General features: G+C 39.3%; 2 protein-coding genes across 2 annotated transcripts; one reads left to right on the forward strand and one right to left on the reverse strand.

Moving 5' to 3' along the window:
- Positions 1-329: 329 nt before the first annotated feature.
- LOC133816078 (callose synthase 9-like) lies at positions 330-1,321 on the forward strand. The gene is made up of 3 exons (XM_062248757.1): positions 330-630; positions 898-1,008; positions 1,110-1,321. Exons 1-3 carry the CDS (start codon positions 493-495, stop codon positions 1,272-1,274), a joined length of 414 nt encoding a protein of 137 aa, XP_062104741.1. The 5' UTR covers positions 330-492; the 3' UTR covers positions 1,275-1,321.
- Positions 1,322-6,390: 5,069 nt separating this feature from the next.
- LOC133814345 (isoleucine--tRNA ligase, cytoplasmic-like) lies at positions 6,391-9,727 on the reverse strand. Its single transcript, XM_062247316.1, has 5 exons — positions 9,669-9,727; positions 9,430-9,468; positions 8,929-9,007; positions 7,333-7,491; positions 6,391-6,459 (listed from the first exon to the last, which is right to left on the reverse strand). The coding sequence occupies exons 1-5, from the start codon at positions 9,725-9,727 to the stop codon at positions 6,391-6,393; spliced, it is 405 nt and encodes a 134-aa protein (XP_062103300.1).
- Positions 9,728-27,646: the final 17,919 nt, after the last annotated feature.

The following is a 27,646-nucleotide window of genomic DNA, read 5'->3' on the forward strand; positions in this document are numbered from 1 at the left end:
CATATATTTACTTTTTATTGTTTCCAAAATTTTAGCAAAAACTTGCAAAAAAGGAGGGAGGAGTTATAGATAGAAACCAAGACATTGCTCTTTTGCAAGATTTCTACAAACTCTATCGAGAGCAGAATGACGTGGAAAAGTTACGAGAAGAAGAGTTGAATTTAAGGGAGACTGGGGCTTTCAGTGGAGACTTGGGTGAGTAAGTATTTCACCCATTTGAACTCAAATAGATGGCACTTTTATTTATTTGCTTTTGTTCTGTTTATGCTAAAACTGTAGTTTTATTTTCTAATCTACCTATAAGGAGAAAAACATAATTATATGAATGTGACTTTCAATTTTCTCCTTTTGTTTATTTTTGTCCCTTGGTTTATTATTAATTTGAAAACCTTCCTTTAACTATTAGGAAAAGTTTGATTTGTATATTCCTCTGTTTTTTTTTTGCCAGCCCTTTATCTTTGGTGTTAAAGGTATTTTCTCAGTTTTTCTTTCATGGCCATCATATTGATCTATTTATTGATTACTTTTTCCAGGTTGGAGAGAAAGACAGTTAAGAGGAAAAGAGTTTTTGCTACTTTAAAAGTTCTAGGCACAGTCCTTCAGCAGCTGACTGAGGAAATTCCTGATGAGGTTGGTTGTATGACTTTGTCATCAGTCATAATGATTTACTATCACTATTTTTGAACATCCAAAATCCTGTGAAGCATTTATGTTGAGCCCCTAAAAAAAATTCATGTGAAGAATTAGTGACTAAATATATGGAAAAAATTTGCATGATATGTATCTACAAAGGAGGGATATGTTTCTGCTTGAGCTTCTTCATTGAAAGTTGAAACTAACATAAATGGGACACATTCTATTTAATCTTGCATCTCTCAATTGGTTTGTTTTATGCAGCTGAGACGTGTGATGGAAACTGATGCAGCTATGATGGATGACTTAATTGCTTATAATATTATTCCACTTGATGCTCCTAGCCCAACAAATCGTATTGGGTTTTTCCCCGAGGTAATAAGTTTAGCAGTTTATGTTTCAAGTCCAAAATTTTGTTGTTTGTACCACCTTTTGGAATAAATTTTTTTTGAATAGAACAAGAAATTTATGAACAGGTTCAAGCAGCAATCTCAGTGTTAAAGTATAGGGGACTGCCAAAATTGCCCGAGGATTTTCCCATCCTGCTACAAGAAAAGCTGATGTTCTTGATTTTCTGCACTACATTTTTGGATTTCAGGTTTGTACGTCTAGATCAAGTGGTATATTGGATTTGGATTTAGTGTATTTTCTTTCATTTGTGCTATAAGTTGCATGTGGTTGCTATGAGTTTCAGGCAGGTAGTTCCGACACTTATATTTTTTCCTCTGAAAAATTTATTGTTTAGTTGTTCTTGCTTTATTTATATGGCGAGGAAATGTCCGACTCCTTCTATATGTTTTTCACATTGATGAACATTGATATATGCAATCATACACGTTCTGATATATATGCTTAAACATTCTGATTGTGTTATTTTTCTTCGTAAGAACCTCATCATTTGTTAAAAATATTGTACTTTAGGGGAAATGAGTTGATTCTTATTTCTTTTTTGAAACAAAAATTGTTTGTATTAATATGATCAATGAATGCAAGGGGTGTGGAATACTATTTGTTTAGTTCTGAAGTTATTGTCAAGGAAAAGAAAATATTATTTGTTTCCTTGTACTTTCTGATATGGAGTGAAGCAGCCAATGTCAGATTCATTCCAGAATGCTTGTGCTACATATTTCATCATGTAAGTCAACCCTCAAGCGGTGTATACAATTTCTTAGGAATAGTGAATTTAACTTTGTTTTCTTCTATAGTGGAATGCATTATTTGTTTCTATGTACTCTTTCTCCCTGTTCTCTCTAATTGAAGTTGGTTGAGTTTTTTCTTGGTTGTACACAAATTGAAGAAGATATGTGGTATTGATTCTGACATTTGTATTCTGTAGAGTATTTCATGCTTGTTTATGTAGATGCACTCTTATCATTACTTTCTGTATCTTTGTTTATGTTGTACCTTTTAAACTTGCAGTGGCAAAGTCTGGCATTGTGGATAGTCTTCTTTCCTGGGCCAACTTCAAGCAAAATAAGGATTTTAAGAAAACAGATGGAGCTAAGACAGAAAGGGTTCACAATATCAATAAGCTGGAGGATGCTAATGAAGCTGGAGGAAGGAACTCTGTAAAATGTACCGTGGTTTTGACTGAAGGAGATTCGGCCAAAGCTCTAGCAGTAAGTTGAATGGCTTCAACAATTAGTTCATTCATAATCTGAACTTGCATTAGATTTCATTTTAACTGATTTGAGTACAAATAGATGGCTGGACTCTCTGTCGTTGGTCGAGACCATTATGATGTTTTCCCATTGAGGGGTAAACTACTCAATGTAAGGGAAGCTAGCGCTACCCAGGTGAGGGACAATGAGAAAGATGGTGAGGCAATTGAGCTTGCATTTAGTAAGAAAAAGATAGAAGAGAGAAAGTGTTGGCTCCGTAGATTTGAGGTATGAAAAGGAACTTATATAATTTTCTTTGGAAATAGATGGTGAGTAAATTCTTAATCCTTTTTTGTTGATTTTCAGCCTAGTACTCACCTAGACCAAAAGGAAAAGCTCATTAAATACAGTGACTTTGTTCACAAGGAACTTGTATTGTTTTCTTTGGCTGATCTACAAAGGTCCATTCCTTCAATGGTTAATTAAATTTCCACTCTATTTACTAGCTATTTAGACACCAGGGAATAGTATTTAGAATGCTGCTGTACCTGTAGGTTCAGGAACTTGTATTGTTTTCTTTCACTAAATCCTAAATTAGTAGGTAATGAGGCTGAAAGTTAATTGCTTTTTTTAGTGGAAGATGGAATAATAGGTACATTTTTTAGCTTACCTTATAAATATTATTTCTACTCATTTTTTGTTTGTTAACAATGTTTATACTTTCGGATTCACTATAAAAACATGTCTTGTAAAATTGAATATGCAGTATAGAAAAGGTGGAAAGGATTTGGACTAAAAGCTTCTGCAGTAATACCTGCTAGGTTGTGTGTTTTACTTTAATGGGCATTGGCAACTCATTTCATGCTCAAGAAACTGTTGTGAGTGGGCAATTGGAGAGTTGAGTGTGGTAAATACTGTTCTTTTCCTGTGTACTGTGTTATGTTTGTTTCTTGCCATGTTAATGCTCTTGTCTCTTATCTTTTGCCCAAGGTTGTTGAGATCATCTGCACTTTGGTCAGGAAATTATCTCCTAATCCTAATAGTGCTGCTATAATGGCCATGGGTGTTAACATCTTGGCAAAGAGATTGAAATGGCAAGCTAATCCATATTGCATTTTTTTTTTATACTTTTGGGTATAAACTTATATATGGCTCTTTCCACCAGCACGTTTCTTATGAGAAGATTTTGTATTCTTGTCTGAGCTGGATGCGTGTGCCATCAATTTGTATGCTGACTTGAAAAGTAAAATAAAAAATTGTATAATTGTATAATGACCTCTATCGTTATGCTTTTTCTTTCTTTCTTTTTCAACTGTCCTTTGTTTATTGATATTTATTTTATTCTTCACTTTATGCCATCTGAAATTTGTACTTATTTTGTTAATTTTACTTGAAGTAGTTCAACTTTAAAGTTCTTTGTCTTGTCGTATGTAAATTCTATATTGTAAAATGGAGATTGTGGTCTAAGTGTATGGCCTTATTTTTTTAGCGGATCATGGCTGCTTTCTGGAAAATTGGCAACAATGCTATTAATTAACTCTGAGTAGAACGAGAATAACTATTTCTTAACTACAGCAAGTATGTTTAAGACCATGCAATTAATAATTTCATGTGATCAGCTCAATGGTGCTTTATATTGTATAGACTCCAAAGTAATACATGTTGTGATATGCGATTTAAAATGTTGCAGTGCTGGATTTCACAATGCAGCTGATGGAAACAAGATTTGAGAATGATATTGTTCTTACATTAATTGTCTTTTCTCTACAGTATGTTCTTGTAAACCCTGAATATTGGAAATACAAGGCGAAGCATACTCGCTGGAGAATAACATTGAAGGTACACCTTTAGTTTTACTATGGAATTTGAGTTTGTTCTCTATTTCCATCCCTTGTTCTTTCTTATCTTTCTCCGTCAGAGTATAGAAAACATAATGTAGTTAGAATATTGGTCAGAATTTGCTATTTAATTTTGTTTCTTCACTGATTTGAGCATTTTTCTTCCTATAATCTTTTTCTTCTTTTGTCTTGTTTTTTTTTTTCCATTTATCTTGTAGAAACTTCATGTTATGATAAATGGCAGTGTAAGTAACATCTCATTCAATGGAAATCTTAAAGGCAGTGCTAATATAACAATAAAACTTTTTCTATAAGCCCTGCTAATTTAAAATTGTATTTGTCCTCTGTTTTTGCTAGTCTACTTAGTTTTGTTTCCTCAACTGAAATATATGAGTACTGCCCTGTTTTGTTTCTCAGGCAAGTAAAAAAGCCTTGGATCCAGTTGCTCCAGTTTATAAGTACTGCCTTATATCAGTATCTAACATATTAACTTCAACATGCCAAAATGAGGTTAGTTGTCTCCATTTTCAGCGTTCAAGTCTAGCGCTAATCCATATTGCATTTTTTTTCTACTTTTGGGTATAAACTTATATATTAAGCTCTTTGAGGGCTCATTTTAACTAAAATCTTAACTGGAACTTGTTCACTTTCTTTCAGTTTTTCATAAATTTTAGGTAGCATAATATCTCTGTTTTTTTAATTCCATTTGCCGCTTAAAAGTCATCCTGCTTTCTCTAAATTGTTAGCCCAATATTCACAGAGCGGTTATAGGTATTAAATTCATTTTTGTTGTAAATCATAGCATATTGATTCATGATACCATTATTGAACTTCTTATAAAGCTTTGGAGCTTATTTGTTTAATGGTCATTAACTACATGAGGTGTTCCTCTTATTTAGTATTTTAATTTATATTAGACTAAGCATAAACTTCTTAGTTGCATGAGTGCTCTTTTTGAAAGTTTTTTTAAGTTATGATAGGTTTCTTACATTTTGTGGTGTATCTCTCTGTTTAGAGATAGAGTTCATCTCTTAAATTAACAAAATTTTCCTTTAGATTAGATTGTATTAGTGTTGATAATCCAAAAGTCTGTTAGTGACAGCTTTGTCTTAATTTGTTATTGCTTTGTTTGTCTTTATTTTGTTATTTTATTTTATCTTGTCTATAATTCTCTGGTTGTGTAGTTCCCTCAAGCCTTGTTCACTTATATGACCCATCCTTTGGTGCCATAGTTGCATCTCATTTTCTTGAACTTTAATAGCATCAGCTTCAGCAATAGATACAGTTTACCCATCTAACACATACAATCCATTTACTTTATTCCATTTCATAACTAGCAGTGAGCCTTTAGTAATCTTTATGATGCCATTTGAAGACTTGTAGTTGTAGCCTTCATCCTCCAATGAGTCGAGAGAGATTAAGTTGTAGCCTCGAGCAAAATATAATTCATCAATCCAGTGGATCAATCTGGGACAGATAGCTAAAGCGACCATGGTTTCCATCATCTTTTTACGCATTGTGTTTTTGTCCTTTTGTTTTGTTTCATTCTTCTAAGTTAGACTTCAGCATTGCAAATATGGCCTCCTTTCACTACTTCCAGTTTAGGAAGTCCTCTGCCAAAAGTATTTCCAGCTCAATCATCTACGAGTCTTCAGATGGTTATAGTTGAGATGAGATTAGCCTAACCAGGTTCCAATAGCCATGTTAACACTGCAACCTCTTCCACATTTTGAGCCAAACCCCATCACAGCTTTACAAAAGGATCCTGCAGATTCTTTAGCACCAAAAGCAGGGACTTCCAGTACAAATCAAATTGAAATACATGGCAAGCTATCCTCCATTTCTCAGAAGCTAAAGATTTAAAGAATAAGAAACATGATTAATAATGTATGTTTAACAAAATAAGCATTGTCCTTGTCATGTACTGTGTTCTCACTTTTCTCTTTATTTTAGACTTTGTTTTTCAATTTTTTTTTCAGTGTTGAAAAGTTTTTTTTCTTTCAAAAGTATTTTTTATAATATAAAAAAAGCAATTAATATTTTTAAAAAAACACATAATTCTAATTCTCAAACAATATTTTAAAAAATCATAGAATATAAGAACTTTGTTCAGTATATATATATATAAGTATATATAAGAACTGTTATATTTAAACAGCATAAAAAACTTACCCTGGTTTGAATTTTCGTTTCAGGTTGGGTTCTTCAAGTGTAGTTATTATGAGGGCCTTCTTGTGGTAGCTAGTTGATATATAATGTATGACAACTTGTAAACATTATTATAAAAAATATTCAAGAAAACTATATAAAAAAATACATTAGCACTTCACCACCAACCTCTCTTGACCTTTCATACAAACACTAAATTCAATACCAACACTTGAACTCTGTAATGAAAATACACAAGCATGACATCTTCTACAACATTTACAAACAAGTACTAATAAAGAGAATAGAACAAGACCTTAAAATCAACATTTTGAAAAGAAAAAAAATAACTAAACAGAAAGAGAAAGATTAGTCAGATTCCTATTTGGCAGGACCTACTGCCTTCTTGTAGGTATACCAATTTGCAATCAATAGATACACAAAAATCGAATTAGATAAATTTTGAATTTCGAAGGCTGTTTTAATATCTATTGAAAAATTTTAATTTTGTATTAATCTTTTAAGTATTGATTATATTCTTTAGGTTGGGGATCGAATTGGCAAGGAGCATTGCAAAGTTAATTTGCAAGAGGTACGGAATTTGTTCTTTTAACTCTTATTATTAGTATCTTAAAAATGTTAGAGGAGTTTGAATATCTTAAATATTCATCCATAGAGAAGTAGGTTCTGAGATTAAAATTGTGTGCTGCGGTGATAACGGAAGGTTGAAAACTTGTGTGTATTAGAGAAGTAGGTTCTGGAAAATTTGTTTGTGTGCTGCGGTGATATAAGGAAGAAAACTTATTGTGTGTTGTTTGAATTTTTTGACTTGGTATTGATAGATGGTTAGGTAAGCTTTTATATGTATAGATTAGATTTTTCATTATATGTATAGATTAAATTTTTCATTTAGTCATATTGTTTTCATTATTTCCATATGTATAGATTAGATTTAATTGCCATAACCCAAGCTAAAATCTTGTCTTTGATCCAAACCCAATTAGTTAGTGGGTACCATTTTAGAATCTAATTTTAACATTTAATAAAGTTGAATTAAAAAAATAAGTAATCATATATATTCATATGTGTGCAAGAGAAAGAGAAGCTCAAACCTTAACATCGGAGAGCTCTTCAAGTGTCTTAATGGAGTCCATCACAATGATTTCCACACCATCATCACTGATCCACACTGGCAAAGGAGTGCCCCAAAATCTACTTCGACTAACAGCCCAGTCTCTAGCATTCTCAAGCCAATTGTGAAAGCATTTTTCCTGCATGACAAGTTGAACCCGACAAATACCAGCCTTTAAGAAATTTGCCTACTTCAGTATTCTTGAAATTAAAAAACTTGTTGATGAAGCATCATTGTAGACTTCATAAACATAAGTTAAGTAAAAATATAAGGTACTAGTCAATTAAATTTTGGTAGCAAGAATTGTCAACCCTTCACAAACTTCTTGAGCCACAATGATAAATACGTTAACATTTCACCAATCCTTATCAGCACCAAAGAATTCTCCAGTTAAACATTACTTACCTCCCATATTACCAAAATAGTCCATACCACTTTGAAGGAAAAAATTTCCAAAAATAAGAAAATATCAAGGGAGTGACTAGGAAGCAAAGTTCAATTTTATGATCTTAAATTACCAAAAAAGCTCGGTAATAAATAGCATGTCCTTATTAAGCTAAGTAAAAGCTATTTTATAAAAATATAACTACATAGACCATGTAACAAATTTATCTTTAAGAAGCTAAGCATGGCCATGTTTAGTATATTTCCATACTTAAACAAATAAATATTCACAGCCACAAAACAACTACACATGAAACACACAGTGCCTATGTAGGGTGTCAACTTTAGTTCACCTCACTGCCCATACCAACAGATTCAGAATGCAATGCCCATCCACAAAATATCAGTGACCTTGCATAAGACCCCACAGATCCTAAGAGGGCATCAATCTATGAAACCTCAAATGTCTCTGTCACTCAACATTGCTAAGTCCAGTGTCAAGCACTATAGTTTATAATATAGTGACTCCTTGTCATCTCTGATATTACCAGTGTCTTTTCTGACAATGAAGAGTACCACTTAAATCAAGGTGATTGGTGCCTTTGTCATACCTGGCCAGACCCAGACCTCGGAGCATTGAAGGAAGCCTCTATAAAACTAATATTTCAATTAGCTCCTTAGGAAGCTCCTTATCTTTATAAAAATATAGAGTAACAATATATTTTTAGAATTAAATAAATAACACATAAACTAATATTTCTTTCTATGTGTTTCATTTTACTGTTCTCTATACTCTTCCTTAGTCCTATTTGTTCGTTTCAATTCCCTTGTCTTAAATAACTTAAAAAGCTTGTCCCTTGGTCAACCATTTATCATAACTGCTTCCTCCACCTCAAACCAAATTCTAATATAAAAATTCTAGACCTGCCTGTCACCCTCACCGAATTTTTCTTTGTACACTTTAAAAGATAATTTTTTAATTTATTATCTTTCTTATGCTCAACATTCAATAAAAAAAAAAAAAAAACCTTAATCAGTAGCCCATTTGAATTGATGTTTTGCTTGAGTGTTGCTCTAGCTACTCAAGATACCTAATTGTACTCAATACAGCTAATCCCATTTAATTGATGACAAAATAAACTAGGGCAACAGAATAAAAGTATCGATAAACCCCTTGATTAAATGTTCTAACCTTTACAAAATCAGGAACCCAGTAAGTCTCCTTGTTGTTTTCTAACAATTTCTCTTTCAACAATTCCACCCGAATAAACCTACAAAGATGCACCAAAACTCAATTAGGCGGCAAATAATCTTTAAGTAGGGACAGAAAATATTTCTTACAAAAGCATCATTGAAAAAAAATACAAGGTTAACACTGTGAATCAAGTCCAGTAGATAAAGCTTTAAACTTCAATAACCCAAATATACTTATATATAAAACTTGCTTGAAGCCTAAATAACCTGTACACTTGTGTATAAAACTAGCTTGAAGCCTAAATGACCTAAATATACACCAGAATGTATTCATCAAAATGATGAATATCCATGTCATTAATCATCAAACTTTGACAAACTAACTGGAGGCCCAGTCATGTTCCTAAATACTATCTCATCTTTTCTTTCTTCTATATTAAAAAGTATATTTGTCCCTATAAGCTAAATTTTGGAAAAAAAAAACACTAAATGTACTTACCAGCTTGGAACAGCTCTATAAATTAGAGGAGTTTTAGATCTCCAAGGAACAAGTTCTTAAGAGCACATGATGTAGAGTCTGCTGCCCACTAGACATAATATCCCTTTCTTTCTTAATCAAATTAAAAGGGCCAGTGCCCACTAGGCCTTTTCATTGATATATTTACAACCCACAAAACAATTGAGGTCGAAAATAACAATATGGTCAACTTCTTTATTAAACAACATTGACTTAATGACCTTTCTTTTCTTCTTCTTCTTCTGCAACTAACCCCAAAACAATAAAGGAATTCTTCCATTTTTAATCCTTCATAGGATAAATAGCAAATATAGGATATTTAACTGAAGAAAAGGATCTTTTTAACTGGTATGACCTGAAATTCTCTTTTAAGATGACCTGAAATTCAACCAAGGCATGTTTTCTTTTAAAAGCATGTGTGTGAATGACCAAGCGAAGGACAGTCTCGCAATGTACCGCAGTCAAACAATATTCAGTCCCCTAAGGTAAATTATAAAAGTTGTTATTGTTTTAAATTTTCATTTTAGAAGAACAAATACAGAAACAAATATATTGTCTTTAAAATAAATTTGGTAGAGTATTGCACTAGAAAAAAGACATAACTTTACAGAATGAAAGAATGCTTGCTACTTGCTTGACTGGAGAGATGTAATTGTTGCTGAAGGTCTTTGGGATTCTAGTGATCCAAAGATAACTGTACATGGAAAGCCTCTTGGACCAGACTTTATGCGAGTATGGGTTGATGTTGATATTGTACCACAATCTTACTTATTTCGTCCTAATCATGCGATGCTTACAATACAAGAAGCAGCTGGTTCCACAGTTGCATGGTCTTCTAAAAAAGTTATTCCAAGAGGTACATTTTCATACTCAAAAAATAACCAATGTCTTATAATTTAGTGTTTGGTTTCTTTGTTTGCTTTGGTGTAGTTGTGAATCCATTATTTTGTATCTGGTGTCCTTTCTTGGATATAATTTCCATAGCATTTTTCTTGAAGTAATTTGTGATACTAGATAATAACAATAAAATATTTCTTTGTTTATTTTGCAGATGTGACAAGCGAAGTAGAAAAGGATACTTAAGACTCCTTGAAAGTATTAACTTTGTTTATTTCTTTGTGTTGAAAGTAGTAACTTTTAGACTCCTTAAATAATTAAAGAACATTTTGTTGTTGATGACAGTGTTGAATGTTTTAAACTAATTTGTGGATTGTTAATACAATGTGAATGTTCTTACTTTTTGTTATTTGAAAATCAAGTTCATTTGATGATGCTAGTATATATTAGAAAGCTAATTTTAATTATATATAAAAAAAATTAAATATAATAGAATAAATTAGTGTTATATAATGAGAATTTAAACATATTTAAATATAACAATAATATGAAAATTGAGCTATAATATCTATTACAATAACACTTTTTATGCAAAGAATTGTGTTATGGAAACTTCATTATATAACACAAATAATGTGTTATACTAAAGTGTAGTACAACAGAAAAAAAGTGTTATACTAAAGTGTAGTATAACACAAAAAATTATACTAAAGTGTAGTACAACACAAATTTATAAGTATTGAAATGTGTTATATAATCGACTATAAATAACATAATTAAACACTTATCTATATATTAAAATAACACAGAAAATGTGTTATCGTTGACAGTATAATAACACATCTGTATAACAATGATAAAGTGTTATGTAAAGTACCCTGACCTATGATAACATAGTCGGTCTTAACACATCAGAAAGTGTTATGGTATGTTTTGATAACACATTTTCGGTGTTATTAAAAGCATTTTTTTCTTGTAGTGATTCTTTGAAGAGACCTTAACGAATGAATCAAAAGATTTAATAAACATGAACAGGATTTCATGAACACTCAGGATTTAGGTTAATCTATAAATGATCATCAGTTATGATATGAATTACAAGTCTTTATTGTTAAATGGTTTTTGGATAAAAACTTTAATTCATATCGGTCCATGTCATATATAATCATATTATATAAAGCACCTTTACTGAGATGTCTTTCCACATCAATAATCTGAATCTAGATTATTTGTATCATTATGATACTTAGTAAACCGTACTTACAACTCCAATTAAAGAATTCCATAACTTTAATTTGTTGTTGTTGTTGACTATTTTTATTCATTCATGTGATCTAAATTCTCTCGTACTAATACAAGATCACATCCTCAATAATGAATATGGAATTTTTCTGATATTTACAAAATTATTCAAACAATAATTTAACAATCTAAATATAACAATAATAATAAACCATTGTATTTATTTATTCACAGAAAAACAAATGTCTTTACATGGTTCATTTACTCGAGTCACGGTTTGTTTACTAGGACCCCTGGTTCATTTACTTGGGGGCCATTTGGGTGATCCCCGTCCTTTTAGATTCTAACATCCTAGACATGTGTTATCAGGTTGATGGTGCATGTTTACCACTTGCGCCATAGAAATCTGGAGATAATCTTTTGATTACCTAGGTGACTGATGGGTGTCAACACACGTCTCAAAGCATCCCGTCTATACAAAAAAGGTGCTTTGGGTACTCGAGTGGGCTGTTTAATGCTTCTGCACTATCCAGAGCCGTTGGATGGGGATAGTTTTGGGATTTTTTATGTGGACCATTAGATGAGGTAGGCACGGATCATGGACTGATGAATCCATGATTTAGTACTCGATTGGGCCAATTAATGCCCTTGCATCGTCCGGGACCGTCGGATGGGGATAATCTTTGGATCCTCATTGTGGACTGTTGGATCAAATAGTGGATTTTTATCCTATAAATACCCCGACAGGATCATTTCCACATTTTACACATCCCGCATTCTCAGTCTAGAGAGCCAAAGCTTTGTATGTTTGAAATTGCCGATGATACTATCCGGCGATTACTATTCCTTCGTGCTTAACTGTTTCCGATGGAATCTTTTTCAACTCAACCAGCAGGCAATTATGTCCCGGTCCATACATCTAGGAGTGCCGACGAGTTGCTACATCATCTCCTCAAGTTCAAGACCGAGATTCTGCCAACATTGTCGCCTGAGATTCAACGAATCCCAAATCCAATACCTCATAGTAAGAATTTTGGTAATTTTATCCTCTTTTTTATTCCTTTTTGGTCATTTTTATTGTCATGTCATTTCTGTGACTGTAAAACCGTTAGGGTCGCGACCATCATGTAGGGTGGTCTTAGGTAGGATAGCGGTAGAACTGAACAATAGGATTTCTGGGTGCCACCCCATATCGCATAGTTTGGTCGGTGAAACAAGCTTGATTGTCCCAGACCACTGAACTCGGACACCTCAGAGCCATTTGGGTGACTTAGTTTACTAGCAAATACCCTTGGGCTTTATTTCCCAACTTATGTTCTTGGGATCTCTATTGGTCCCAGATCTGAGTCTGGAAGGGACCTCTCCAAGCAGTTTTAGGAGAATCCCCACACCTAACCAGTTTTCTTCAGTTTTGGTGCTAATTGCTTTGTTTTCGTTTTCCTTGTCGCTTCCAAGTCCTTGATCATGGGTCGCGGCATTACTTTGTACGCGGAGGATATTGTCCAAGTGGGCCCTGTAGTCCTGGAGGGGACCAAACTTCCCACTGGCAACACGTGGGAAATGGACGGGGAAAAGAACGAGTTCTAGAACTACCAAATGTTGAATGAATTGGAGAAGGCCCTTGGAGTTGAGTCGACTCCAAGGCCCTTTTACAACAGACTGACCCGGAAGGAAGAAAAAGCTCACACAGGAGTGGGCATGTTCGGGGCCTGGAGCATAGGCCACATCAATGCGGGAGCTACTCTCCCACTTCATGACTACTTCGCGCGCTTCCTCAAGCTTGTGGGGATCGCGCCTTTCCATGTTCTGCCCCAAGCGTATAAGTTGTTTGCGGGATGGCGCATATTCTGCGCTTTGAAGGAGATCCTGTCACCTAACCCCGTAGAGGTGTTGTATTTTTACAAGCTGGAGCCGCAACTTAATGCTAAGGATAAGACGCGGGACGGGGTCTATAGGCTGAAGGCCCGTGGCATTAGTCTAGCTCCATTCAGCACGTGGAAACATCCCAAGGATGTCAAACATTACTGGTTCATGACATCCGGGTTCCTCCTCGAGAAGAACCCCACCCTGGTGCTGGACTTTCAACACGTGGGTAAGTTGTCCTTCTTCATTTTTCGTCTGGCCCTTTACTTAGTGTATTAGAAACTTATGTTCCTGTGAAAAGGTCTGTATGCTCAAACCCAGCTCAGTAAATTGATCCTGGATCGAAAGAAGTACTATGCCATTCTTAGTGCCGATGAGCTAGATGTGGGGGGCTTCGTGACCACGAAGAACCCTCATCTGGTCAAGTTGATTGCCGCGAACCAGTCGATAAATTCCCCTAGCTTCTGAGGGCTACAATGCGAGAGGGGTCCTGCCTTGAAAGAGGATCTTGCCCTTATTCATATTGAGGCGATGGAGGCCACAGTCAAGGCAGACGCAGAGAAGAAAAGAAAAGAGTAAGCGGGCATTGCGGAGAAGGCTGCGTCCGAGGAGCTGGATGCCCTTCTCGAGAGGAGGCAGCCCAACACTGGGGCTCCTAGGGCTAGCATTTTAGGGCAAGATAAAATGCCTCGACTTTTAACTGACGCCCCTCATATTGAGGGCTTAGTTAGGAATAGGCAATAGTGTCGGGATTATTTGACCATGATTGTTAACAACGTGGAGCTTCCTTGCCCCATTTCTATAGACATGCTAACCCTTATGTACTCGTCCTGGTTCCTTCAGTACGGTAGCTTTTTGGACCCGGATGCCATGGGGGACCAAATTCATTCTTTTGCACTAGGAGAGTTGAGTCGTTCCCATTCCATGGATGAGAGTTTGTCCTGGAGGACTTTAGACTTAATTATTTCCTTTAGTTTTGTCTGTCACCCCCATTCTTTTATGTTGCTGATCATTTTTCTTTTTATTCCCATTTCAAGTGACTCGGACATGTCAAACTCAGTGGCCAAGATGAAAGAGATGATCGAGGCCAGAGCTGATATGGCCAAGGCTTTAGCAAAGAAAGTTGCTAAGGGTCTGGCCAGGAAGAATATAATCAAGATGATTCTCGGGGACTCACAGCCGAACCTGGGAGCTCCCGAGGTAATTCAGGCTTCAGCACTGGTCCCGGCAGCATCGACTGAGCAGTGTCCAGTCCAACCTACTCCTCTCCAAGTCATTAATTTGGAGTAGGATCCTTCAAAAGAAGGTGGAGTGAGTAAGAGGAGAATGGACCCGGTCGCCGCGGAGTCCTCAAAGCGGGCCAAGACCAAGGATTTCTCCCTGGCCAAGGAGCACTCCTCTGGTGAAAGCCTCACCATCACACATGAGCTCCCAGAGGCTCTCGAGCTACCTATCGACCCGACTCTTCCTGAGGAAGAGGACTTGATCCTCCAGGAGGAGAGGATGAAGATGTTGTGTCGGGCTTAGGAAAAAGGGCGTGATAAGCAGGACGGGTGGCTCGGGCCTTGGTCATTCGTTGGAAGGTAGAGTTTGCTGACTGTCTGGAGGCCTTAGGCGCCTCTCAACAGATCGTGGATCGACTGGCAGCTGAGATTGGGTTCTGACCCAAACTAGAGCATGACATAGCCCCGCTTGCTACGGACTTGTTGGCCCAAGTGGGGAATACTATGTACACCCTCCAACTCAAGCGTTATGCCACACTGGCCAATAGGGATGCACTCTTCATCTCCAAGACCATCCATCATTAGGCCACTGCGGTAAGTCCTACGTCTGTGCTGGTTTCCTTTCTTTATCACCCTGATTTTTTGTGTTATTTCTAACTCTGTTTTGTTCCAGGATGCGTTGTTGGCTCACAGGAATGCAGAGTTGGTGGCCGAGATGGTGATGAAGCTGGAGACCGAACATGAGGAGGCTTTGTCCAAGAGGGTGAGCACAAGAAAGTGGTGGAGTCCCTGGAGGCAGAGCTATCTCGTGCTCGCGGCTTGGAAGCTTCTACCAAAGCTCTCTTAGAGGCGGCCGAGGTTCAACTTCGCCAAGAGCGGGAAAAGGTTGCATCTCTCAATAAGCAGAACCAAGCTCTGGAGGCCATGGCCCAGTTGGAAATTAAGCGAAGCAAGGAGGCTTGCAAAGAGAAGGAGCAGACTGATGCATTGCTGGAGGCCACTTTTGATGAGGCTGTTTACATGGCCTGGCTCCAAGACAAGAACATGAATCTCCTCCTCTATCCAGATCTGGCTGCCAAGAAGGCAGAGTTTGAGTCGAAGGAAAGGGAGGACGCGGTTCTTCTTACTGGGGATTGGCAGAGTGAGAATGCTCCGGACGTCCCCGATCAGAATGAAGCCCAGGCCTGAGCCTTTGTATTTTAATTAGGGCTTTCTTTCTCCTTCTTTCTGTTTTTGTAACCATCTCATTTTTATGGATGCCAATGCATCAAATACAATTGTTTATTTGTCTGTATTGTTATTATATTGGTTTTTCTCTGCACAATGATTCCCGCTTTATATTCATTTACTTTCCCTCTGAAATTCACTAAGTGTTTTACCACTTTGCATGAGTCCAGGTTGAATATGGAGTCCTAGTTCCAAAGGCCAGGGCCATTAGGGGAAATATTATAGAAGGTAATTAATTTGTCCTGAGACCTAAGTTCGGGTCTCGACGGCCTGGGCCGTCTTGGACTTACCAAATATAACTTAATTGATTTATCCTGACTTTATGGTTCAGGTTCAGGTTCCAGTGGCCTGGGCCGTTATGAAATTTTTAGGTATGACAGTTAATTAGCTTACTCCGGACCCGATGTTCAGGTTCCAACGCCCTGGACCGTTAAGGGTTATTAATTGTTGTCTGATTGATCTATCCTGACTTTGATGTTCAGTTTTTAACGGCCTGGACCATTAAAAATATGACTTAGGTAGAACTTAGCTGATTAAATTATCTCAACCCTTCCAAGGGCCTGGATCGTTTACATGACCAAATTTAATCAATCTAAGCCTAAGATTTAAGTTCTGATAGTTCTGGACCATTAAGGAAAACACGAAGAGGGATTGGACTATCCTGGACCATGTTAGGTTCGAACCAATCTCTTGGGAGTTAGGTTTTGAACCCCCCGGACAACATGGGTCCGGGCTAAGACCGGGCTTTGGTTGAACCCCCCTGATCACACAGATCCAAGTTAGGACTGGGCTTTGAGCCTTGCATCCTTTTTTATTGGGAGTTTGGTTTTCAACCCCCCAGACATTGTGGGTCCGAACTAGGACTGGGCTTTGAGCCTTGCATCCTACTTTGGTTGAACCCCCCAGATCACATGGATCTGGGATAGGACTAGGCTTTGAGCCTTGCATCCTATTTTTTGGGAGTTGGGTTTTGAACCCCCGGCCTATACAAGTTCGAATCAGGACTAAGCTTTGAGCTTTGCATCCTTTTTTTTTTTTTTTTTAATCCTGGATCTATATAGATGGTCTTACCCCCCAAGTGATCGAAGAGTGTAGTCTTAGGTCACTTGTTCGTGGAAAAATTAAAGACGGATGTGTACTTTTTCCTTTTCTTACAACATTTCGTATGGTGTTTTGTCCACACCATTTTCATTAAAAAAAGAAAGTGCCCTAAGGTGTACATTGCTTGAAATTAAAAGTTGTAGAAAGAGCAGAACTAGGTCCTCCCGACAACTGATAGTACTGGTGGAGGTGTTCTGTGTTCCAGGCCCTTGAGACCTCTGTTCCGTCTAGCCGCTTCAAGCGATATGTTCCCGGACATGCTTCATTTTGGATCTCATAGGGTCCTTCCCAGTTTGGTCCCAAAACCCCCACTCCCAGATCTTGAGATGCATGGAAGACTCTTCGCAGGACTAGATCGCCGGTTCCAAACCTCCGGCTCTTAACTTTTGAGTTATAGTATCTCGTGATCTTTCCCTGATACATCTTTAGCTATACTTGTGATTTTTCCAGGATCTCTTCGATGGGATCCAGGGATTCTTGGAGTAAGGTGTGGTTCTAGACGGGATCATATGTATCTCGTATGTGAGATGGGACCACCATTTCTACTGGGATGACCGCTTCGCATTCGTACACCATTGAATAGGGAGTATGTCTGGTAGACGTTCTTTCTTTGGTCCGGTACGACCATAGGGCGCGGGGAAATTCTTCCAGTCACTTGCTCTTGCAAGCTTGTAGCTTTTTCTTCAATGTCCCCTTCAAAATCTTGTTCACAACCTCTATTTGCCCGTTTCCTTGAGGCCTTGCGACTGCGGAGAAGCTTTTGATGATGCCATGTCTTTCACAGAAGTCGATGAAGTGGACGCTATCAAATTTCTTCCCATTATCGGACATGATTTTTTGAGGGAGGTCGTATCAGCACACAATGTTGTTGATGACGAAGTCCAGGGCCTTTTTGGAGGTGATGGTGCTCATAGGTTCCTCCTCCACCCATTTGGTTTAGTATTCTACGGCTACGATAGCGTATTTTACTTCGCCCTTCCCAGTCGAAAGGGATCCTACCAAATCGATTCCCCAAACTGCAAAAGGACAGGGACTGATCATCAGTGCTATCTCCGTTGGAGGGGCTCGTGGGATCTTTGCGCACCTTTGGCATTATTTATATTTGTGGACGTAATCTACACAATCCTTCTTCATTGTTGGCCAGAAATATCCTTGCCTGAGGATCTTCTTGGACAAGTTGAGTCCGGCTGTGTGATCTCCACAAAATCCTTCGTGCACTTCATGCATGATTGCGCTCATTTTGGTCCTGGATACGTATCTGAGATAGGGCATGGACAACCCCCTGCAATATAATTCTCCATCCATCATGATGTATCTGGGAGCCTGGTACTGAAGTTTTCTGGTGGCAGCCCTGTTCGCGGGCAATGCCCCAGTGGTTAGGTGCTAGATGAGAGGGCCCATCCAAGACATAGAGTAATCGATGGCGTTGATGACTGCGGGGGCTTGAATACTAGGGGCGGGTAAATGGTCGATCGAGACTACCTCGGAGAGTTTCACTTCAACATCCATGGCCAATTTTGCCAATGTGTCTGCAAATACATTCTCTTCCCTGGGGATTTGGCGGATGAAGTATTTCTTGAAAGACTGGAGCAACTCCTGGATTAGTGCCACGTAGGCAGCTATCTTCTCCCCCTTTCTTTGGTATTCCCCCGAAATCTGCTTGACCACCAGTTGGGAGTCGCTATGGACTTCAATATTTTGTGCCCCTACCCCCGGGCCAAGCGTAATTCGGCCAGCATGGCCTCGTGCTTAGCCTCGTTGTTTGACACCTAGAACTGGAAGCATAGGGCACTTTGCAACTTGTGACCTTGAGGGGATATCAGGATGATCCCAGCCCTATTTTCATTGGAGGCTCCATCTACAAAGATCTTGCACAAGGGCATTATGGGGTCGACGGGTTCTTAATCTTCGGTCATTCCGGTGCATTCTAAGATGAAGTCGGCCAGGGCTTGTCCCTTGATAGAAATCCTGGGGACATACACAATATCAAACTGGCTAAGCTCCATGGCCCACTTCAAAAGTCTTCCCGATGATTTGGGTTTCTGTATTACTTGTCGTAGGGGATGGTTCATCAGTACCTTAATGGCGTGGACCTAAAAGTAAGGTCTCAACTTCCTGGAGGCGGTCAGTAAGGAAAATGTCAACTACTCGATCAAGGGGTATTTGGACTTCGTGCCCAACAAACTCTTGCTTACGTAATAGACTGGGAGCTGTACCATTCCCTCTTCTCACACTAAAGCGGCGTTGATGGCGTGTTCTGACACTGCCAAATACAGGTACAATGGCTCCCCATCCAGTGGTTTCAACAAGAATGACATTGGGCCACATGTTCCTTCAATTTTTGGGAGGCTTCTTCGCATTCATTCATCCATTCAAACCTCTAGTTTCCGCGAAGTACGTTGAAGAACGGGATGCGCTTGTTTGTGGACTTCGAGACCAAGCGGCTTGAAGCTATTATTCTTCCCGTCAAGCTTTGAACGTCTTTGTGCTTTCGTGGCGATGGCATCTCGATCAACGCTCTAATCTTGTCCAGGTTGGCTTCTATTCCTCTCGAACTTACTATAAAGCCCAGAAACTTCCTAGATGCCACGCCAAAAGTGCACTTTTTGGGGTTCAGCTTCATCCCATACTTTCGGATAATGGTAAATGCTTCTGCCAGGTCATCCATGTGTTGAGCCGAGGTCTTGGATTTGACCAACATGTCGTCTATAACCTCCATGTTCCTCCCTAGTTGGTTCCAGAACATCCTGTTGACCAGTCTCTGATAGGTGGCCCTAGAATTTTTAAGCCCGAAGGGCATGACAATGTAGCAGTATACACCATTGTCCGTCTAGAAGCTGGTGTGTTCCTGGTCTGCTACATGCATCAAAATCTAGTTGTAGCTGGAGTAAGCATCCATGAAACTTAACAACTCATACCTAGATGTAGCATCTACCATCTGGTCAATCTGGGTCAGAGGGAAGCAATCCTTTGGGCATGCCTTGTTAAGGTCTACGAAGTTGATGCAGGTCCTCCACGTTCCATTTGGCTTCGGTACCAACACTAGATTGGCCAGCCAGACGAGATATAAGGCTTCCCGGATGAAGTTGATCGAAGACAACTTCTTGACTTCTAACTTGAGGGCCTCTGCCCTTTCCGCGCCTAGGGGCCTTTGCTTCTGCCAGACGGGAGTTGCATTCTCATCAATGTTCAGGGACATATGATGTAACGACCCAAATTCGCTAATGAGGCTTAAGGGCCTTGATTAGTGTGCCTGGAGGACATAATGGGAATTATGTGTGTGATTTTAATTATTAAGATGCATGATTATGAGTTAAAGCATGTTATATGACTATTTGAGTATTTGAGATGCATGACTATGTGTATTAGTAAGCATGTAGGCCCTGATTAGGTTAGAAGGGCATAATCGTAATTTTGGCTATTATGGGCATAACTGTATTGATATATGTGATAATTGTTGAGACTACATTATTATGTGGATATATCTATGATCTGTGACTCGAGACGATCCTAGCGAGCAAAGTAGCGAAAAAGTCATGGCGGGGATTTATACCCAGCTCGGGGTGAGCCTAGGGGTATAAATGGGAATTTAGGGAATATACTGGAGTCTATCTTGACATTGAGAAATATTACTGGTGATTAAATAGGTATCGGGAATTAAGCAGGTAACATTAGAGACATTCGAGGAGTTAGCGGGAATTGGGTAAAATGACTAAAATGCCCTTAAGTGGACTAAAGGATTAGAAATAAAGGGGAGGGCATTAGGGTCATTTGGCATGTAAGGAATAGATATACTGAGGCTTTATGTTAGTGGGAAGTGTAGAGGAATGTAGAAGTCTAAAAAAGAAGGAAAAGGAAGGGAAAAGAAAGAGAGAAAAACAGAGAGAGTTCTCTAAGTCGGTTTATATTTCCTTCACCTGTTTCTTGAGGATTTCTGGAGAAAAGCTCAGAGGAGAGCTGGGATAAACTAAGCATCAATCATCCTAATCTAAGATTGAGAAATTGGCAGAGGTTTAGCAAGAGTCCATCATCACTTGAGGTAAAATTCTGTAAGTTTCTTCAACTCTGGTTTTGGCTTCCTAGCCAAGTTGTCTAAGCTGTGTTGATGGGAATTCTAGGGAAGTTGGAGCCAAGGGTTGAGGAGAAGCAAGCCAAGGAAGTCTAGAGGCACCTTGAGGTCGAAATTCCACCAGAGGTATAAATTCTAACTTTGTTGTTCAGCTGGTTTTTACTGAGTTTTAGAGCTTAGGAGTGGCTATGGTGAATTATGAGTTTGTGGATACATGTGCTTGAGTTCTAGGTGTTTGGGGTGCTTGGGATGAGTGGAGTATGGTCATAAGGTTGTTTTTGAGTTTGGGAAGGAGTTGGAAGAGTTTTGGTTGAGGTTGGTTCGAGAAATCGCAGAAGAGAAAATTTGGTGCTGGACTGTCTGTGACTAGCGCTACAGCGCTAGCCTTTGGGCGCTGTAGCGCTAGGCCATAATGCTGAGGGGATTTTGGCTTCTGTTTGTTGCGCTATAGCGCCCTCCCATGAGCGATGTAGCGCTACCCTGCCTTCTGAAGGGGATTTTAGGGTTATTTGCAAGGGCTTTTGACCTAGGGTTTGGGGTTTGATTCCACCACCTTGTTTGGTGGAACTAGGACTTCCCAGGGGCTCGGGATTAGCCCCGAGGTTAGGTTTTGAACTTGAGGATCAATAATGACTTTGGCCCATGATTGTGTTTAGGTGAGCGCTAGGGCTCGAGGGGGATCGTGCTCAAGGAGTCGAGGGATCAAAGCTAGTGAATTGAAAGGTAAGAAAACTGCACCTGGTTATATGTTTGTGATGGGACTAAGTGCTCCCGATACTTGTATCGTGTCAATGATGGTATTACTCCATGGGACATGTAAAAGCGGCCTAAGAGTGACGTACATAGTATTTGCGCGCAGGGCGCGGCTTGGCCACTGATAGCCGAGAATATTCACTGAGCTCGGCTTAAGCGGGCCAGAGTCAGTGGGATAACGGAGGGAGCAGCCTGAGAGCGCTAGCCCTAGTTATCATTTGTGCAATGATATGTGATATGAATTGAAATGCTTGGTATGTTGAATACTTGGTCATGCTGAATGATTATATGTTTGAGAACTTGTGATACAATGTGAGATATGGGATTTTCTGTCTATTGCTTATGCTCTGTTGTTGTGTTTTCTTGCTGGGCCTTGGCTCACGGGTGCTACGTGGTGCAGGTAAAGGCAAAGGCAAGTTGGACCAAGCCTGAGACGGAGAGCTCCGAGGTGGAATGTACATAGCCAGCTGTTCGATCGCCATGGTCGAGGAGTGGATCAGGACAGGGATTACCTAATTTTCTGTTTTGCCTTAGCATGGCCTGATATTGTGTATAAACCTTGTGTCTTTTGTAGACGATCTTAAAGCTTGTATCTTTTTGGGATCCCGTGTAAAGGATAATGTTTCTTAATGAAAATGTGGCTTTTGAGACCAAACCATCTTAAACCCTAGCTCCTTTACAGTTTTAGTAACACGATTTTAATTAAATGACTTGATTAGCAAGTCTGGCACTTTATAAACACACAGTGTAACGGTCTTGGCTATCCAGGGCGTTACATATGACGTTGCAGTCGATCCTAGTCATATCTGAATGAGACCAAGCCAGGACGTCCTGGTTCTCCTTCACACGGGCAATTATGGTAGCCCTAACCTCCGTCATGGAGACATGACAACACTTCCGAGCACTCTTCTAATCTCCCTGTACAATTCCCACTCCTCCATTATCACATGGGAACTTCATGCAAAGGTGGCAGATGGAGGTGATGGAGTCGTAGTAGACTAAAGCAGGACGGTCGAAGATCACGTTGTACACAGTGGAGAAATCTACCACCATGAAAGTGTAGTACTTGAATGAACCCTGAACCTCGTTCCCCAGCATCACGGGGAGTTGAATATTTCCCATTGGGAGCAAAGAATCCCTTTTTAAGCCATAAATCTGCGTAGGGAAGAAGGCTAGGTCCGCTTCGGTTAACCCAATTTCCATGAAGGCTGGCTTGAATAGGACGTTGATAGAGCTCCCGTCGTCCACCAACACTCGGGACACGCATTTGTTGGCGATTTGGGCGTTAATGACCAAAGGGTCATGATGGGGGAAGTGAACGTTCCGGGCGTCCTCCTCTGTGAACATTATGGGAAGGTTCATCAGCTTGGGACGCTAGGTCGGAGTCTGGACCAAGGCGCACACCACATGGTCGTGATCAAGCTCGCTGAGGTATCTTTTCTGATCATTCTGAGATGGTCCTCCTAGGTGTGAGCCTCCTGATATGGTGGCCACGTGGCCATCAACCTGAGAAGGCGTGGTTCTAGGAGGATATGGCATTCTGGGCCCAGGAGCCATAGGGCCTCCGGGTGATTGCATTATTGGGGGCCCCTGAGGGGCCTGTGCTCCCGATCCAGGAGCGTACCCTCCCTGAGGAGGTCGATACGGCACTTGGGCACCCAGGGCCAAAGGTTTTTTGGGAACTGCTAGTAGTCTTAAAACTCCAGTTGGCATCTTAACCCATTGGTGGAGATGTCCTAGTTTGATTAGGTTCTCGATCTCGTCCTTCAGCTGACAACATTCCTCGGTCATGTGGCCCACGTCCTTGTGGTAGGCACACCTTTTACTGTTTTCCTTTGAATTCTTTCCCCCTTTGAACATGGGGTTTGGTTTCCGGTAATGGACTACATTTCCCGTTGCCAAGTAGATGTTTTCCTAGGTGTCCACCAAGTTGGTATACTCTGTGAATTGGGACTCGTACCCCCTATTTCCCTTCTTCAAGGGCTCGAATCGGTTTTGACTTTTGCCCGATCTCTTTCCCCAGGAAAGGTTTATGCTCGCCTTAGTTACTTCGGCCTGAGGCGGTTGGGCACCACCGAGAATGGCAATGTACCCGGTGGGTGCCACTCCATACCCAAAAAATGGGGTTGATGGAGCTGAAACATATCCCGTCGAAGTGGGCCCATAGACTGTTGGGGTCATGAATGGCATCCTAAGGGTTCCAGTGGATCCGGACGCCGCTGGGGGTGCTGGATATATATTTACCGGATACTGCGCTCCGTATCCAGGAAAGGTTTATGTTGTCGACTAGGTTTTTGGCTGCCACCCAAAGGCTTGGATTCGAGCATCCTCCCAGTTGATGAAACCTTGTGCCCTCCTGATGAATTCTTTAAGGAGGTCGCCTTGCTACGTTGCATGTCGTCCCAGAGAAGGGGCCTAGCTCTGATTCCGAACTGGAGAGCTACCAGGCGATGTCCGTCATCCACCTTAGTTTTTTAGGCTTCCTCCGTGAGGCATTGAATGTAAGCCCTAAGATTCTCCGTGGGATGTTGTTTGATGTTGGCCAGAGTGTTGACTTCCATGTCCAGCTTTATGGCAGCCACAAACTATTTACGAAAAATTGATTGCAACCCGGACCAAGACTGGATCGATCTCGTCTTAAGTCTTTTCCACCACTCTTTTGCAGGTCCAGCCAGAGTGATTGAGAAACACATGCATTTGCCATTGTCACAGATGTGAGCTACAGTCATCAGGCGATTGTAGCGAGACAAGTGATCTCTGGGGTTAGTGTTCTTGGTATAGGCGGGTATGTCCGACATCTTGAACCCTTTGGGTAGCACGACGTCCAGCATGTGCTTGGCGCATGGTTCTTTTTCTTCTTCTTCAAAATCAAAACCTCCGCCTTCTTGCTTACGGACAAGGCGGTCCATGACCTTTTTAAGAGCGGCCAGCTGTTCTATGAACTTCCTAGCCATTCCATCATCCAGGGGGACTCTCTTGTTCCTCCTATCATTGAGGTTATTCCTCAAGTTGCCTCCTCGGGGGTGAATCTTTTCTTTCCAGGCCCGCTCCTTTCGGGCGTTGAGGTTGTCGCACAAGTCCACTCGGGAAGTGTCATCTCCTGAGCTGATTAGTTCCAGCTCTTCTATGCATTTGCACCCTCTGTGATCCTTGTTTACGGAGGCACTGGGATAAAAGCATCATCCCTGATCCTCCTATCTGGGGACATTCTGGGGCTTAGTACCCTGCGGGCGCTTCCCCTGCGGATCGTTCGGATGATCCCGTTCTGGGACAGGATTCATCCGTTCTTTCCTAGGGAATTGCCCTGGGCTAGCCTAGGTTTTTGGAATAGGATGAGCTCTCTTTTGGGGGTTTGTTTTCTCAACGGGGTCAACCATTTTGGCCTTCCCTTTTTCCTTAGCAGGGTTCGACAGGCTGGCTCCGGGATGTGGGGATGATCCTGGAGGGGGAATAGGGGTAGCATCGTTGGGTACGCCAGTCCTTATAGGTGGGAGAGGCGGCTGCATTCCTGTGGGAGGAACGACTGAAGGATTGGCTGCCTCCTTGGGAGGCAATAAAGTCCTGCAGAGCCAAAAGGGACTCTTGCATTTGGCGAATGGCCTCTTGTTGTTCAGCTATTCTGGTTTCTTGATCCAAGACCTGTTGTCTCAAACGGACCACCTCTGGATCCTCCTGTGCAGGATCCATATCCTTCTCGTCAGGATCAACAGGGTTCTCGGCCTTGTGATCTTCATACTACACTTCGTCTTCCTCGTAATTTTTGGGGTTTTATGCCCTAATTAAAACTCAATTTCTTTGTAATCTCATTTATTATCAATAAAAGAATAGAAATCATTTTTTGACTTGGTCAATCACTTTGCTCACATATTTTATTTTCATGATTATTTGTTTAATATAAATTTCTATTAAATCTCGAGCATATAGCTAATCGTATTTACGGTGATGTAATCATAGTGGAATATAAATATGATTATATGTTCAAAATAAGTTAGTCCTAAGAATAGTCAGTGCACAAGATTTACATTGACTTGCCAATCTACGATATGATCTACTTACACATTCTAGTGTTATGTTCTTTCTAGAACATTAGCAAAATAGATAAGATCGGATGTATTTGTTACATCGGACTAGACCGATATTGACAGTTGATAGCATAAGTAAACATACTGTTATTATCTATTCTAGTCATATCATATAGTTGACCATAGGTCAATTCAATCTCAATTCTGAGTGGTTGGTATTCTAACTGATTGTATTATTTGAGTTCTTTGACTTGTTCGTTACCAGCTTACCCTACGGACTAGCCAATACTTACATCTTGGGAACTCGGTAGTATAATTGAGTGAGAGTGTTAATCATAGATATGAACATCTACAGCTTCTGATGAAGAAGTGAAATGATGGTTTCATTTTAGTTTGGTTCAAGGTGTTAAATGATAGAGATCTCATTTCAGTAATTAAATTAGTTTACTGAAATATCATTTACAAGGAACTAACTGTTTTGAGGATAAAATACAATGAGGGATAAAATGGTATTTTAGTCTCATCTCATTGTAGACCGTCTATAGAGGATTGAATGACAATAATGATTGTAACAATGGATAATTAATAATGTATTTATATTGCTTATAGAGCGTTCTATGAATTCAAGAGTGCAATTCCGAGTCTTTAGTGGATTCACGAGGAATTAATAAGTTAGTAAATTTATTTGTTAGATTTATGATAACTTATTGGAGCTTGATTTCATAGGCCCATGGTCCCCACTATACCTTGGATAAAATCATCTAGATAGTCTCAATTAATTGATTTAATTATCAATTAGAATTATCAAAGTTGACCAGGTCAATTTTGGATAGTTTTACAGAGTTATGTAATTTTGAGAAGAAAAGAGAAATTAGGGCAGATTTATTAATTAAGATAAATTGGTATCTAAATTAATAAATAATTTTAAATCAAGGTTCAAATTATAAATAATTAATTTGATAAATGATTTAATTAATTAAATCAATATAAAATAATACAGGCCTTGATTTTAAGTCCAATGGGCTTATAATCAAATGGGAAATTTCACGGGCCTAAAGCCCATGATAATTTCGACCTATGGCTGTTAATTGGCTATTATTTTATTTATTTAATTAATTAAATAAATGACCTAAATGAGTCTATAAAGGAATGTTAAGAGAGAGATGAAAATAGAAGTTCAGAAGTTAGACAGATGATAAACACTAGTTTTCTGATAGGTTTTAGATTCTCTCTAAACATAAGTCATTTTCTAAGCCTTATTGTTCTTCTCTCTTCTTCTCTTTGTATCTATCTCAGTGTTGAGAATTTCCCACCCTAGTCTAGGTGATTCCAATGATACTTTGGAAGACAGTGAAGAAAATTGAAGATTAGTTCAATTTCTTGGTAATACTCTGCGACATAAAGGATACAAGGGATAGAGAAAGTGAAGGAAGGACACATTCATTCCGCTGCGTATAATGCAAGTATTCTTATCATTATTTCTCTTTGAATTCAATTTTATAAACATGTTCTAGGTTATCTCATATTAATTTGTTTAATATTAGATCTACATGAAAATAAATAAAGATCATGTATAAGTTTTCCCAACACCTCTAGACTGCATACGACTTCTCCATCATTATGCCTCTCAGGCGCTGATAGGCCTAGGCGGACTTCAAAATGAAAAAGTAAAATGAAGGAAAGGGTTAGCATAGTAAAGCCTTGCTGAATTGAATTCAAGCGTGAGAATGAATAACTTACCCGGACAAAAGTGTACCGACATGAAGCCATGAGAAAAGCCTCGTTACTATCACCAAATTGGGATAAGCTTCAGGTGGTCAACTCACACATAGTGGAGCTGACCCCCTAATGGAAATCGGTGG

Source organism: Humulus lupulus, chromosome 2, assembly GCF_963169125.1.
Source record: "Humulus lupulus chromosome 2, drHumLupu1.1, whole genome shotgun sequence".
In the NCBI taxonomy this organism is placed as follows: domain Eukaryota; kingdom Viridiplantae; phylum Streptophyta; class Magnoliopsida; order Rosales; family Cannabaceae; genus Humulus; species Humulus lupulus.

Excerpts from the sequence above, each read along its gene's own strand:
- LOC133816078 (XM_062248757.1), top strand. The coding sequence starts at position 493 with ATGGCCATCATATTGATCTATTTATTGATTACTTTTTCCAGGTTGGAG. Across the intron at positions 631-897 it reads CTGAGGAAATTCCTGATGAG|CTGAGACGTGTGATGGAAAC; the intron begins GTTGGTTGTATG and ends TGTTTTATGCAG. Across the intron at positions 1,009-1,109 it reads GTATTGGGTTTTTCCCCGAG|GTTCAAGCAGCAATCTCAGT; the intron begins GTAATAAGTTTA and ends ATTTATGAACAG.
- LOC133814345 (XM_062247316.1), bottom strand. The coding sequence starts at position 9,727 with ATGGAAGAATTCCTTTATTGTTTTGGGGTTAGTTGCAGAAGAAGAAGA. Across the intron at positions 9,008-9,429 it reads TATAGAGCTGTTCCAAGCTG|GTTTATTCGGGTGGAATTGT; the intron begins GTAAGTACATTT and ends GCATCTTTGTAG. Across the intron at positions 7,492-8,928 it reads GGGTTCCTGATTTTGTAAAG|GAAAAATGCTTTCACAATTG; the intron begins GTTAGAACATTT and ends CTTGTCATGCAG.